Here is a 16,517-nt window from a genome sequence, read left to right on the forward strand (position 1 = left end):
AGTTGTATGTCAAGCTGCATTGAGCACATTGGCCACATTTGTAAATACCCTCCTTCAAACTTGTCCAAAAAGTTTCCCCTTTCCTCTGGTAGGTAATCAGAATTAACCACAATATCTCTCAAGTTCGGAGGTCTTATAAAAAACATACGTGGGGGATATATAAAAATGGGTTTCAATTGTGGGTCAGTATCAATAATGTACCAGTGATTCCTGATAATGCCCATAAATGCCTTCCCCAATGGTGAGTATTGGGTAAAGCATGATGGGACATGTTCTGATTATTCTTTTACTCTTGGTTTTAGGCTTTCCAACTGTGTTAGTCTTTCAAAACAACCATTGGCATGTTTTACCCAATTGTCTTTGTACCCCCTAGCATAGCTCCTGGTATATGTCCGTTAAGTTTATGTGGGGTCAATCAAGGAAGATATCCTCTTCTGCAAACCACTGGAAACCAGGACAACAGGACAGGATATTGGCAGCTTTGTGACATCAAATGGACTTTGGTGGTCAAGATGTGTTGGTATCTGTACTGGTGCAAAAACCATGACAGGGAGACATAGTGGAGTGGTAACGCACTTTCAAGCAGTTGCTCCAAACGCCACTTGGGTACACTGCAGCATCCACTGAGAGGCTCTTGCTGCCAAAGGAATGCCTGACAACTGGAAAGACGCCATCATGTGCAAATTGATTTTGTCCCCCCACATCAAACGCAATCACACGCAGGTTGAAATATCAAAACAAACTCTGAACCAATTATAATAATTTGGGGACATGTCAAAAAACATTAAACATATATGGCAATTTAGCTAGCTAGCTTGCAGTTGCTAGCTAATTTGTCCTATTTAGCTAGCTTGCTGTTGCTAGCTAATTTCTCCTTGGATATACACATTGAGTTATTATTTTATCTGAAATGCACAAGGTCCTCTACTCCGACAATTAATCCACACATAAAGCAGTCAACCGAACCGTTTCTAGACATCTCTCCCCCTTCCAGGCTTTTCTTCTTTGGACTTTATATGGTGATTGGCATCTAACTTTCATAATAAGGTGTATTACCACAAATGACCGACAGACCTCAGTTCATCTTTCAATCACCCACGTGGGTATAACCAATGAGGAGATGGCACATGTGTATATGCTTCTATAAACCAATGAGAAGATGGGAGAGGCAGGACTTGCACCGCATTCAGCGACTCAAATAGAACTGACTTCTATTTTAGCGCTTTCCAATGCAGACGCTTGTTGGCGTGCACGAGCAGTGTTGGTGCAATGATTGAATAGCATGCACTGTATGTGTACATTTATTTTTGCGATGTGAGTGGTGTGGTCAGCATGTAAGGCATAACATTTCTTAAAGAATCAGTGCATCATTAATAATAATGACAATTGAACAGGTAAAGAGGTATGCTTAGATAACCTATGCATAAAAAATAAAATTTATTTTATAATTTTTTTTTTCTCCATAGAATTGGGCATAATGATTATGGCTCTAGATTGCAGGTATAAGCTATTTTAGGTGTTTAAAAAATGATATATTTTCCAACCTGGACAACGCCCCCTCTAAAATAATGGGTGCTTGACACTCCTGGTCCATAGTTTCATTTCTTAGGAAAGACTTCCGGGTTAAATAAAAGTTAAATAAATAGCCATACATGTTTACATACTATACGGGGAATGCTACAGTGCTATTTCAACATGGACATACACAGTATACAAATCTATATCATAAATCCATATGCTGTTCTCCATCAACATTATAATCTCTAGTTACAGGCTTTAACTGTGTTTGATCTTCAACATGGCAATGTGGCCTCCTGGATGCTTGGTCTTCATGCTCCCAAAGTGTCTGCAAACAGATCACGGAGAAGAACATATTGTTTTTGGAAATTAATACCCACAGAATACCCAAATACATTTTATTGGACTAAATACCTAAAAAATACATGAGAGTCATCTCTTTCATAAGAACTCAGCTGACGATGAGCCTAAGACGAGACTGTGAGAGTAGACTAGCACCACATTCTTTCACGCCAGTTCCAGTGCACAACTACAAAAACATTTGGAGTAGTTGATGATTTGGGTAAATTGTGGTCACAACGGGGCATGTTAACAGCGACAGGAACCCCAATCAAATAATGGTCTGGAAATAGAGGCATTATTAGAAGCATGTCAGTTACCCAGTAAATTAACAGTGGTGAAATGTGAAGCTCATTCTAGTTGTATAGATAAAATCTCCATAGGTAACCGTAAAGCAGACAAAATGGCTAAGGCTGCTGCCTTGGTGAGAGAAAGTGTTAGAGAACCACATGTAAATATTGAGGATTCCTTCCAATGAGAAATTGACTACTTTTGCTACAGGAAAACGTATTTTGGGTTGAAGATTCTAGGAGAAATGCCAGGGGAATGGATTCTAAAAGGTAACACATTTAAATTATATGGCCAAACCCTCCTTGCAAACTCAGAAGGCTTTGTTTTCTTTTGTTTTTTTAAATCATGAGACATTTTATGTGGTTTTATTTTTAAATAAATTAAGAGTTGTAATTCTAAGTTGATTCATTTTTTAAATGAGTTTATTTTGATTTAACAGGTTTTTGAATCACGTGTTTGGAAAGGGAAAATCGCCAGTTCCCTGAGGTCCTGGTCTTTGTGGTACTTATACAGTGGTACTGTGTTCAGTCTGCTTATAGAAAGGAACATATATGTTAATAAGGGATGACAGTAACTTCAAATGGATTGTGATATATGTCTTGCTGATTTCATGTTGTGTTTTTGTTTTGATACAAATTTCACCAGATTAGGGTCCTGGGGTGGGAATTCTGCGAGGGGTTAGGGTGCTAACTTCATCATCTGGTAACTCTTCCGAGAGGTCGCCAGTAGAGTAAGAAAATGGTTTTACCAGTAACAGTATGTTATGCTTTTTGACATTTGTCTTAGTGATGTTAGTAAGAAAAGGTTAATGTAATAATTTGTCATAAAGACCATGTTTGTCTGAATAATTTGGAAGGAATAATTTGACCACAGACAGTGTGTGTAAACCTCAAAACCCTCCCTAACTGGCTGAAGAAAGAGCGACAAAGTCATGCAATGAGAGACAGTGACTTTTGCCACTGATATCTGAGTCTGAGACAATATTTATTTGGCCGAGAGAGTCTCCAGGAACTTACCTCTAAGTGTCATCCTGAAGGGAGGTGGTTTGGTAGGGGAATCACTGGATGATAGCTTGGGACAAACATGAATGTTTTTTTTGTTGTCTTTTGTTTTACCCTGTATTCAGAATGTTTATGTTACATCACATCAATGAGTGGTGCTAAGTTATTAACCTCTCTGGGATATTTTCCCTGGCCAAAAGACAAATAAATTACTATAAAAATCAAACGTTCATTAAATCACACATGCAAGATAGCAAATTAAAGCTACACTTGCTGTGAATCCAGCCAACATTGTTGTGAATCCAGGGTTTCGCCTGCTAAATAAGTTCTGTTATACTCACAGACATGATTCAAACAGTTTTAGAGCAGTTTAAGAACAGTTTTCTATCCAGATCTACTAATAATATCTTATCTTCTGGGGATGAGTAGCAGGCAGTTGAATTTGGGCATGCATTTCATCCAGATGTGAAAATACTGCCCCCTGTCACCAAGAAGTTAATTAAACATACACGTTGTTTCTCTTTTCTTTTCAAGTCAATATCTCTTAAGGTTTGGTGGAACATGAGGGTGTTCATTGTTCCAGAGGAGGGAATGATGTATATTAACTAACTGATTTGAGAATGTGTTAATATGTTTATAACTGTAGAAAATGCATTAGGAGTATAGTGTGTTATGGGATAGATGTAATGATAGAGGAGTATCATTCCCAGAGACTGTATATTGTTACAGGAGATAGCTCATAGGAGAGGGAGGACAGCTAACTGTACACAATATGGGGATTTAGTTGAACATTACACCTACCTAGATCATGGTGAGAGTAGAAGAGATAGTGGTGGCATTTCAGACACTATGGTACAATTTCAGGACACCTGTGACTCAGAGTTTTGTTAGGTTGGATATTATTCCCAACTCATTCATGTTTCTCCAATATTTAACAGCCGGCGAACATTTGAAAGATTACATGCAGGAGGTATTCTCATGGCAGGCGCTGTAGGGACAGTAACTGAAGGAGTTGTAGGGACAGTAACTGAAGGAGCTGTTGGGACAGTAACTGATGGAGCTGTAGGGACAGTAACTGGTGGAGCTGTAGGGATAGTAACTGAAGGAGCTGTAGGGACAGTAACTGAAGGAGCTGTAGGGACAGAAACTGATCGAGCTGTAGGGGGAGTAACTGATGGAGCTGTAGGGACAGTAACTGAAGGAGCTGTAGGGACAGAAACTGATCGAGCTGTAGGGGGAGTAACTGATGGAGCTGTTGGGACAGTAACTGATGGAGCTGTTGGGACAGTAACTGATGGAGCTGTAGGGACAGTAACTGATGGAGCTGTATGGACAGTAACTGATGGAGCTGTTGGGACAGTAACTGAAGGAGCTGTAGGGACAGTAACTGAAGGAGCTGTAGGGACAGTAACTGGTGGAGCTGTAGGGACAGTAACAGAGCTGTAGGGGAGCTGCTGTGGGACAGTAACTGTAACTGGAGCTGACAGTAACTAGCTGGGACAGTAACTGAAGGAGCTGTAGGGACAGTAACTGATGGAGCTGTAGGGACAGTAACTGAAGGAGCTGTAGGGACAGTAACTGAAGGAGCTGTTGGGACAGTAACTGAAGGAGCTGTTGGGACAGTAACTGAAGGAGCTGTAGGGACAGTAACAGAAGGAGCTGTAGGGACAGTAACTGAATGAGCTGTTGGGACAGTAACTGAAGGAGCTGTTGGGACAGTAACTGAAGGAGCTGTTGGGACAGGACATGAAGGAGCTGTAGGGACAGTAACTGATGGAGCTGTAGGGACAGTAACTGATGGAGCTGTAGGGACAGTAACTGAAGGAGCTGTAGGGACAGTAACTGATGGAGCTGTAGGGACAGTAACTGAAGGAGCTGTAGGGACAGTAACTGAAGGAGCTGTATGGACAGTAACTGATGGAGCTGTAGGGACAGTAACTGAAGGAGCAGTACAAGTAGCGAAGGATGCTATATTGATAGCATGGAATTGGACTACTGAGCAAATGAGGGGTATTGTGAGACTATAGTCATGGGCCATGTTGGATGTAGCAGTGGTTACTTTAGTAGCATTGTTAGGATATCAGTTTATGAGGACGCATGCCACATGGATTGGTAACTGGGGGACAGGCGATGCGGTTATTCAAATGTCACAACATATGTTGTCAGGAATTGACCCATGTGTTGCAGTGTGTATATCCTCAGGTGAAAGCAGAGATATAACCAAGGGCACGGGTTGAATTCTAGAGATTGAGTGTACATCAAGAGACACCAGGGGTCTTGGGACAGTGTTGGTTTGGGACACACACTACTCCGTACAGTACCTGCAGCAGTAAAGACAGTCATGTCTCTCCTTGGGGAGGTGGGGCATAGTTCTCACGTGAAGTGAGGTCCACCATGACAGACGAAGTGGAGAGAGAGAGAGAGAGAGACTAGATTCCATCGTAAGACATACAGATGGGTTGGGTCTGGGTGCTACTATAAACATCATAGTTGGATCACTGGTTAGCTGCTTTACTGGTTAATGCATCATATGATAGAGGATAGAGGGGTAATTGTACTCTGAACAAAATGTTGAAGGTATTGATATGAAAGCATGTACAGTGCCGAGTTACCTCAAGAGGATGTAATGTGGATTAGGGATAAGCACTTGCATATCAGATGATGTTCCTATCAGGTGAAATGGAGGAGATGGGGAACAAAGTGAAAATGACATGACTTGGGAACACCTCTCGGAACCTGGGGCCTAAAGAGGAAGACTGGGCGAAAGCATGAGGAAGTTTTTTTGAGCTTTCAATTTTGTGGAACCAAGCAGGAATGTATCCGGGAGGCATAGGTGAAGAGAGAGTGGGAATTGTCATGGTCTCAGACTTTGGTTTTCATGCATATATAATTATGCATAGCTTATCACATTGTTAATACTGTTATGTTTTATATTATTTGTTGCTTTCCAAGTCTTGTGCTATTACTTTCTTAGTATCAGAAGGGGGAAGTGGAGAAACTAAAAGATGCTCCATCTGACATAGAACGAGACCACAGATTCAGCTGGATTGACATTTTGTTGTGTGATGGTAGAAGGAACTAAAACTGTGTGATCATAGTACAGAGGCCATAAGTCTCTGAATTTGTAAACCTTGCGGTGAATGTTTGTTCATTGTTTGTTCCATTTGTTAGTTTGTTTACTTCATGTTTTATAATCATTTGTTAGTTTTTAAAAATGTATGTTTTATTATCATTGTTTATAATGTATTAATACATTCAAAGTATATATACATTTAACATTAGGGTGCTATTGTTCAAGAGGAGGGACTGTTGGATTCGACATTTTGAACATTGAGATATTAAATAAATGATAGAGAAGAAGCGTATAATATGAGGAGTGAAGGACACCGGGTTTTATGTCCGAAGTTAATGGTTCTCTGTAGAAAGACAGATGGCTTTGGAATGTGAAGTGTGGACGGGAGGAGAGCAACGTGTTGATATAGGGGAGACAGATGGACATCTGTGGATTAGGTGAAGGAGGGGTTGAGGTCAGGTTGTGAAGTCAGATCCCTTGAAGGGAGTAATAAGGGTTTAGTATCCTGTTACTATTATCCTGTAGAACCATAACATGTAAAGATTGGAGAGAAGGGGGAGTCTTAAGTGGGATATACACTGTATATATCTGTGATTGGAGAAATGTTGGGTTGTCTGAATTACAACTCTACAGAACCTTTGGGAAGAATTCAACTTGGTTAAAGCTTCTCTAGTGTCCGTGAGTTATTTACTCTGAAAAATAAGAACCTAACACATACCTCCATGTATTTGAGTCATGGTTGTAGACTTCTATTGTTTTCAGATTGGTGATGCCATCAGATCCTCCCACAGCCAACAACAACCCGTTGAACACCACCAGAGACATCTGAAAGAGGGGGACAGGAGAGGAGTGACAGTGACAGAGCTGTTATGAAAGGTTGACTCTGCAAGATGATATCATAAAAACAATGGACATCTTCCTACATGCAGACACCGACATTAAAAGTAACCATATCTGACTAGAGTTGCATTACTTGCTCTTCGAAAGTCTGTGTGCTATCAGCCAATTATGTCAGTCTCTGGAGATTTGGTTGATTTTGATGTGGGAAGTGATCTGACCAATAGGGTGGCCAGAAAGGGTGTACGTGACCAATCACTTGCTTTGTTTCTCTTGCATCTCATGCGTTTGACGGGGGTCCAACTCAGAGTGTCTGGATCAAACTTCTCTGCAGCGCTGAGCTCCAGGTTGAGTTCATCTCTTCCTCCGGCCACGAACAGACGTCCCAGGTACACACAGCAGCCCGCGTTCTCTCTAGGAGTCATCATGGGGGTGCACGCATACCACATCCCATCCAAGGGATTGAATCGCTCCACTGGGGATCACAGAACACAGACAGGTCACAAACAGACTCAGGTCACACACAGACACAGAAAACCAAATACACAGGCAGGCTGTGAAACAAACATACTGTAGAATTACATAATTTACTCACATCACAAAACAGACACAGACTACGGAACAGAAGGTCCACGAAACAAACACAGACTACAGAACAGAAGATCCACGAAACAAACACAGACTACGGAACAGAAGATCCACGAAACAGACACAGACTACGGAACAGAAGATCCATAAAACAACCACAGACTACGGAACAGAAGATCCATAAAACAGACACAGACTATGGAACAGAAGATCCATAAAACAACCACAGACTACGGAACAGAAGATCCATAAAACAGACACAGACTATGGAACAGAAGATCCATAAAACAACCACAGACTACGGAACAGAAGATCCATAAAACAACCACAGACTATGGAACAGAAGATCCATAAAACAACCACAGACTATGGAACAGAAGATCCATAAAACAGACACAGACTATGGAACAGAAGATCCATAAAACAACCACAGACTACGGAACAGAAGATCCATAAAACAACCACAGACTATGGAACAGAAGATTCATAAAACAGACACAGACTATGGAACAGAAGATCCATAAAACAACCACAGACTACGGAACAGAAGATCCATAAAACAACCACAGACTATGGAACAGAAGATCCATAAAACAACCACAGACTACGGAACAGAAGATCCATAAAACAACCACAGACTATGGAACAGAAGATCCATAAAACAACCACAGACTATGGAACAGAAGATCCATGAAACAACCACAGACTACGGAACAGAAGATCCATAAAACAACCACAGACTATGGAACAGAAGATCCATAAAACAACTACAGACTATGGAACAGAAGATCCATAAAACAACCACAGACTATGGAACAGAAGATCCATAAAACAGACACAGACTATGGAACAGAAGATCCATAAAACAACCACAGACTATGGAACAGAAGATCCATAAAACAACCACAGACTATGGAACAGAAGATCCATAAAACAGACACAGACTGTGGAACAGAAGATCCATAAAACAGACACAGACTATGGAACAGAAGATCCATAAAACAACCACAGACTATGGAACAGAAGATCCATAAAACAACCACAGACTATGGAACAGAAGATCCATAAAACAACCACAGACTATGGAATAGAAGATCCATAAAACAACCACAGACTACGGAACATAAGATCCATAAAACAACCACAGACTATGGAACAGAAGATCCATAAAACAGACACAGACTACGGAACAGAAGATCCATAAAATAACCACAGACTATGGAACAGAAGATCCATAAAACAGACACAGACTATGGAACAGAAGATCCATAAAACAACCACAGACTATGGAACAGAAGATCCATAAAACAACCACAGACTATGGAACAGAAGATCCATAAAACAACCACAGACTATGGAACAGAAGATCCATAAAACAACCACAGACTATGGAACAGAAGATCCATAAAACAACCACAGACTACGGAACAGAAGATTCATAAAACAGACACAGACTATGGAACAGAAGATCCATAAAACAACCACAGACTACGGAACAGAAGATCCATAAAACAACCACAGACTACGGAACAGAAGATCCATAAAACAACCACAGACTATGGAACAGAAGATCCATAAAACAACCACAGACTATGGAACAGAAGATCCATAAAACAGACACAGACTATGGAACAGAAGATCCATAAAACAACCACAGACTACGGAACAGAAGATCCATAAAACAACCACAGACTATGGAACAGAAGATCCATAAAACAGACCACAGACTATGGAACAGAAGATCCATAAAACAGACACAGACTATGGAACAGAAGATCCATAAAACAGACACAGACTATGGAACAGAAGATCCATAAAACAACCACAGACTATGGAACAGAAGATCCATAAAACAACCACAGACTACGGAACAGAAGATCCATAAAACAACAACCAGATTCCCGAAACAGACGCAGTCCATGGAACAGAAAGACTACAGAAGAGAAGGTCCATGAGACAGATAGACCACAAAACAGACAGATCATGAAACAAACTATGGAATAGACACAGGGTCATGAGGTCATTCAGGGGGGAAATACAGAGAAGGCACCAATCATATCGTCACAACAACACAATTATATTGTTGTGGTTTTCTACATCTGATTCTGGTAATCTCACTGAAATATAATTGGCATATTTAACTAGGCAAGTCAGTTAAGAACAAAATCTTATTTTAAATGACTGCCTAGACACAGTGGGTTAACTGCCTAGGAACTGATAAGGGGCAGAATGACAGATTTGTACCTTGTCAGCTCGGGGATTTGAACTTGCAACCTTTGGGTTACTAGTCCAACGCTCTAACCACTAGGGTACCCTGTCACCCCGTATATTACAGAATTTCCACATGGGCGAGGATATTGGAAATTTTATAAAAGCCTACTTGACTTTTTTTTGGCATAACATAGGTACAGAAGATCCCCTTATTGTACAGGGATCTTTTAAATGTGCCTTTAGAGGCTATGCAATTCAGTACTCATCTATAAAACAAAAGCAATTTAGATCAAAAGAGTCCATATTGACAAAGGAAATTGATGGATTAACTGTACAGATAGACAGCAATAAAAACTGTACTATAGAGGCACATAATTAGTTAGAGGAAAAACAAAAATAAATGGAGGAACTTTTTCAAGAAAGATCCAGTGGAATATATTATAAAAATAATACAAACTGGATGGAATATGGGGAAAAATGCACCAAATTATTTTTCAATCTTCAAAATAGAATCGCTACCAAAACAAATGTATTGAAACTTGTTACAAATGATGGAGTCACGAATGATTCACCGAATTATATTTTGAAAGAGTAAGTAAAATACTTTAAAAATATGTCTCCTCCATCTCCACTAACCAAAGCCAATTGTGTGGATTTTATCCTATTAACAATGTAAAATTAACATCTGTACAGAAAGACTCATGTGAAGGCCAAATTACAGAGGAGGGACTTCTTGATGCAATTAAAGCCTTTAAGGCTGGGAAAACTCCAGGGCTGGATGGCATATCAGTGGAAGTATACCCAAACATTTTTGATATACTCAGAGAATCAGTATTAGTATGTTTTAACCACTCCTATATAAGTGGTAGAATATCAGACACGCAACAAGAAGGTCTGATTTCATTATTACTGAAACTGGATCCAAGTTGTATATATATAAAGATCCAGTCCATTTAAAAGATTGGAGGCCTCTTACACTTCAATGTTGTGAAGCAAAAATTCTAGCTAAATTTGATTTATTTCACCTTTTTTTAACCAGGAAGGCAAGTTGAGAACAAGTTCTCATTTACAATTGCGACCTGGCCAAGATAAAGCAAAGCAGTTTCATCACATACAACAACACAGAGTTACACATGGAGTAAAACAAACATACAGTCAATAATACAGTAGAAAAATATGTCTATTTATGAAGGCAAAAAAAAGGCCATGGTGACGAAGTAAATACAATATAGCATGTAAAACACTGGAATGGTAAATTTGCGGTGAAAGAATGTGCAAAGTAGAAATAAAAATAATGGGGTGCAAAGGAGCAAAATAAATAAATAAATACAGTAGGAGAAGAGGTAGTTGTTTGGGCTAAATTATAGATGGGCTATGTACAGGTGCAGTAATTTGTGAGCTGCTCCGACAGCTGGTGCTTAAAGCTAGTGAGGGAGATAAGTGTTTCCAGTTTCAAAGATTTTTGTAGTTCGTTCCAGTCATTGACAGCAGAGAACTGGAAGGAGAGGCGGCCAAAGGAAGAATTGGTTTTGGGGGACCAGAGAGATATACCTGCTGGAGCGCGTGCTACAGGTGGGTGCTGCTATGGTGACCAGCAAGATGAGATAAGGGGGACTTTACCTAGCAGGGTCTTGTCAATGACCTGGAGCCTGTGGGTTTTACGACGAGTATGAAGCGAGGGCCAGCCAACGAGAGCGTACAGGTCGCAGTGATGGGTAGTATATGGTGCTTTGGTGACAAAACGGATGGCACTGTGATAGACTGCATCCAATTTAGGGTATTGGAGGCTATTTTGGAAATGACATCGCCGAAGTCGTGGCAGCATGAGTGAAGGCAGCTTTGTTGCCAAATTGGAAGCCAATTCTAGATTTAACTTTGGATTGGAGATGTTTGATGTGAGTCTGGAAGGAGAGTTTACAGTCTAGCCAGACACCTAGATATTTGTAGTTGTCCACATATTCTTAGTCGGTCCAGAGTAGTGATGCTGGATGGGCGGGCAGGTACAGGCAGCGATCGGTTGAAGAGCATGCATTTAGTTTTACTTGTATTTAAGAGCAGTTGGAGGCCACGGAAGGAGAGTTGTAATGGCATTGAAGCTTGTCTGGAGGGTTGTTAACACAGTGTCCAAAGAAGGGCCAGAAGTATACAGAATGGTGTCATTTGCGTAGAGGTGGATCAGAGACTCACCAGCAGCAAGAGCGACATCATTGATGTATACAGAGAAGAGAGTCGGCCCAAGAATTGAACCCTGTGGTACCCCCATAGAGACTGCCAGAGGCCCGGACAACAGGGCCTCCGATTTGACACACCAGGCGAGGCAATCATTTGAGAAACCAAGGCTATGGAGTCTGCCGATGAGGATGTAGTGATTGACAGAGTCGAAAGCCTTGGCCAGGTCGATGAATACGGCTGCACAGTATTGTTTCTTATCGATGGCGGTTAAGATATATTTTAGGACCTTGAGCATAGCTGAGGTGCACCCATGACCAGCTCTGAAACCAGATTGCATTGCGGAGAAGGTGTGGTGGGATTCGAAATGGTCGGAAATCTGCTTGTTGACTTGGCTTTCGAAAGACCTTAGAAAGGCAGTGTAGGATAGATATAGTTCTGAAGCAGTTTGGGTCAAGAGTGTCCCCCCCCCCCTTTGAAGAGGGGGATGACCGCAGCTGCTTTCCAATCTTTTGTAATCTCAGACGACACGAAAGAGAGGTTGAACAGGCTAGTAATAGGGGTTGCAACAATTTTAGCAGATAATTTTAGAAAGAAAGGGTCCAGATTGTCTATCTCGACTGAGTTGAAGGGGTCCAGATTTTGCAGCTCTTTCAGAACATCAGCTGACTGGATTTGGGAGAAGAAGAAATGGGGAAGGCTTGGGCGAGTTGCTGTGGGAGGTACAGTGTTGTTGACCGGGGTAGGAGTAGCCAGGTGGAAAGCATGGCCAGCCGTAGAAAAATGCTTATTGAAATTCTCAATTATAGTGGATTTATCGGTGGTGACAGAGTTTCCTATCCTCAGTGCAGTGGTGCTTGGCACATGGAATTAAATGCTTGGTAATGCTTAAATGATCAGCGTAATTCAAATTAAATTCTTGCCACATGGAATTAAAAAGTATTGTCAGATATTAATTATATATTATATATATATATATATATATATATATATAATATTAATCCTAATCAGACAGGTTTTTTACATGGACAATACATTGGAGATAATAATATAATAATATAAGACATGTACTAGAAACAATAGAATACTATGAAATATCAGGTACAGCAGGCCTGGTTTTCATAGCTGACTTTGAAAAGGATTTTGAAAAAGTATGACTGGAGTTTAAATATAAATGCCTAGAATATTTCAATTTTGGAGAATCTCTTCTAAAATGGGTTTTTATAGATAAGATCCTGCTACCATGGAAAGTAAAATACCTGTCTACTTGTGCAAAAAACACCCTGATTAACTCTTTAGTCATACCACAGTTTACATATTTGCTTATGGTTTTGCCGAACACCTAAGTGACCTGCTTTTTAAATTATATGAACAAAAAATATTCAATTTTATTTGGAATGGCAAGCCAGACAAAATTAAAATGGCCTATTTATATAACGAATATGAGTTTGAAGGGCAGAAATGATTAAATATTAAAGCACTAGACTTCTCACTAAAGTCATCAGCCATACAGAAGTTCTATTTATATCTGAAATTGTCAGGGATTTCCTCCTCTCCTTCCGAAGAAGAGAGGCGAAAAGGATCAGAGGACCAATATGCGGCGTGGTAAGTGTCCATGGTTCTTTTAATACGTAAAGGTACACATGAACACTACAAAACAATAAACATGGAAAACCTAAACAGCCCTATCTGGTGCAAAGACAGAGACAGGAACAATCACCCACAAACACACAGTGAAACCCAGGCTACCTAAGTATGATTCTCAATCAGAGACAACTAATGACACCTGCCTCTGATTGAGAACCATACTAGGCCGAAACATAGAAATACCCCAAAACATAGACTGCCCACCCAACTCACGCCCTGACCATACTAAATAATGACAAAACAAAGGAAATAAAGGTCAGAACGTGACAGAAATGGTTCTCTAGTAAATTGGTAGGAAAGCCTCACCCCATGTTCAAGATTGTCCTTTTTCAATTTATTCAGATTACAACTGCTCACTTTCGGTTGTTTGAAAACAAAAAAATCTCCAAAATATCATTATTTTAAAAAGCCTTTTTCAGTTTAATCCACTTGAAAAGACAGAACAAATAATACAACAATTCTTGTGGTTAAACTCAAATGTACTAAATGATAAAAAAATATATTAATATTTTCGATAAAATGTTTAAAAAAGGAACATTTTTGTGAATGATATCATAAATAGGACTGGTGGAGTTATGTCATACATGCAGCTAACACAGACATATGGAAATGTCTGCTTACAACAAACTAATTGCAGCATTACCACAAAAACGGAAGAGGCAAATAGTAGGGGGAAAAGTGAGGAACTTGTCTGCCAGCCTTGCATTAAAGACCATAAATGGTTAAAGAAAATTGTGGTAAATAAAAACATATACCAATTTAATTTAGAGACCAAAACATTTACCGTTGTGCATTGCAAAATAGTTGGGGAAGAGATTTTCAATGTACCTATTCCATGGCACATGGTTTATGAATTGACACGTAAAACAACACTGGATTCAAAACATATATTTGTTCAATTTAAATTATTATACAAAATTCTTGCAACCAATAGAATGTTATATATATGGGGGATACAATCTTCCCAGCTCTGCAGATTTTGCTGTGAGGAGGCAGAGTCATTAGATCATTTATTTGGTACTGTCCATATGTAGCTCATTTTTGGTCACAGGTCCAGGAATGGCTGAAGAGTTGCATCATTTACCTAGAACTAACGCTACAGACAGCAATACTGGATGATTTGAAAAGACATAGTCAATCAATCACTAATATAATAATTATTTTAGCAAAAGTGTTTATCTTTAATCTACAATCTGTAGAAGCTATGAGAATAGAAAAGGTTCAGTACTTTTCTGAAGCATCACAGCACAGTTGAAAAAGAAATGGCAAATAGAAACCCAAAATGAATGGCGTTAAGAGATAGATGGGAGGGGTTGAATGGAGCTGAAGGGTGGGACTAATAACAACAAGATAACCAATGTATAACATATGGGGTCTGTAAAATGCATATAGGTCAGAAATATTGTGAAATACCACAGTTGCAAATAGAAATCAAACTGGATGGACATCAGAAATAGAGTAAGGACTAAAAACAAACTAAATATAACTATTGTAAAATAGATTGTGTCTGTAAAATGTGTATAATATGTATACAGAAGGTAGAAGCCTAAGTGTTATTGTTTATTAGTTGACTCCAATTGGGGGAAGGGTGTTGGGGTTTGCAGGGAATAATAAAGGTATATTCTAAAACATGTATGTACATATATATGTATATGTATGTATGTATATACTTATATGTATGGATGGTTATGTATACATATATATACAGTTGTAGTTGGAAGTTTACATCCACTTAGGTTGGAGTCAATAAAACTTGTTTTTCATCCACTCCACACATTTCTTATCAATAAACTAAAGTCTTGACAAGTCGGTTAGGACATCTATTTTGTGAATGATTACAAGTAATTTTTCCAACAATTGTTGACAAACACATTATTTCACTTATAATTCACTGTGTCACAATTACAGTGGGTCAGAAGTTTACATTCACTAAGTTGATTGTGCCTTTAAAGAGCTTGGAAAATTCCAGAAAAGGATGTCATGGCTTTAGAAGCTTCTGATAATTGACATAATTTGAGTCAATTGGAGATGTACCTGTGGAAGTATTTCAAGGCCTACCTTCAAACTCAGTGCCTCTTTGCTTGACATCATGGGAAAATTAAAAGAAATCAGAAAGAAATTGTGGACCTCCACAAGTCTGGTTTATCTTTGGGAGCAATTTCAAAACACCTGAAGGTACCACATTCATCTGTACAAACAATTGTACACAAGTATAAACACCATGGGACTACGCTGTCTCCTCACGACGCGCTCTCACCACTGGTGTCCCCCAGGGCTCTGTTCTAGGCCCTCTCCTATTCTCGCTATACACCAAGTCACTTGGCTCTGTCATAACCTCACATGGTCTCTCTTATCATTGCTATGCAGATGACACACAATTAATCTTCTCCTTTCCCCCTTCTGATGACCAGGTGGCGAATCGCATCTCTGCATGTCTTGCAGACATATCAGTGTGGATGACGGATCACCACCTCAAGCTGAACCTCGGCAAGACGGAGCTGCTCTTCCTCCCGGGGAAGGACTGCCCGTTCCCTGATCTCGCCATCACGGTTGACAACTCCATTGTGTCCTCCTCCCAGAGCGCTAAGAACCTTGGCGTGATCCTGGACAACACCCTGTCGTTCTCAACTAACATCAAGGCGGTGGCCCGTTCCTGTAGGTTCATGCTCTACAACATCCGCAGAGTACGACCCTGCCTCACACAGGAAGCGGCGCAGGTCCTAATCCAGGCACTTGTCATCTCCCGTCTGGATTACTGCAACTCGCTGTTGGCTGGGCTCCCTGCCTGTGCCATTAAACCCCTACAACTCATCCAGAACGCCGCAGCCCGTCTGGTGTTCAAC

At 40.1% G+C, this 16,517-nt stretch overlaps 1 protein-coding gene across 1 annotated transcript in view; it reads right to left on the reverse strand.

Moving 5' to 3' along the window:
* Positions 1-1,397: 1,397 nt before the first annotated feature.
* The window catches only part of LOC118358556 (kelch-like protein 20), a 38,208-nt gene continuing 23,088 nt past the window's right edge, over positions 1,398-16,517 (reverse strand). The window contains exons 6-8 of the mRNA XM_035736506.2: positions 7,323-7,534; positions 6,941-7,047; positions 1,398-1,846 (exon numbers count right to left, since the gene is read on the reverse strand). Coding sequence (XP_035592399.1) covers positions 1,777-1,846; positions 6,941-7,047; positions 7,323-7,534 — 389 coding nt within the window. The 3' untranslated portion in view covers positions 1,398-1,776. The remainder of the gene's footprint in view (positions 1,847-6,940; positions 7,048-7,322; positions 7,535-16,517) is intronic.

This window comes from Oncorhynchus keta, chromosome 25 (assembly GCF_023373465.1).
Source record: "Oncorhynchus keta strain PuntledgeMale-10-30-2019 chromosome 25, Oket_V2, whole genome shotgun sequence".
NCBI classification, from domain to species: domain Eukaryota; kingdom Metazoa; phylum Chordata; class Actinopteri; order Salmoniformes; family Salmonidae; genus Oncorhynchus; species Oncorhynchus keta.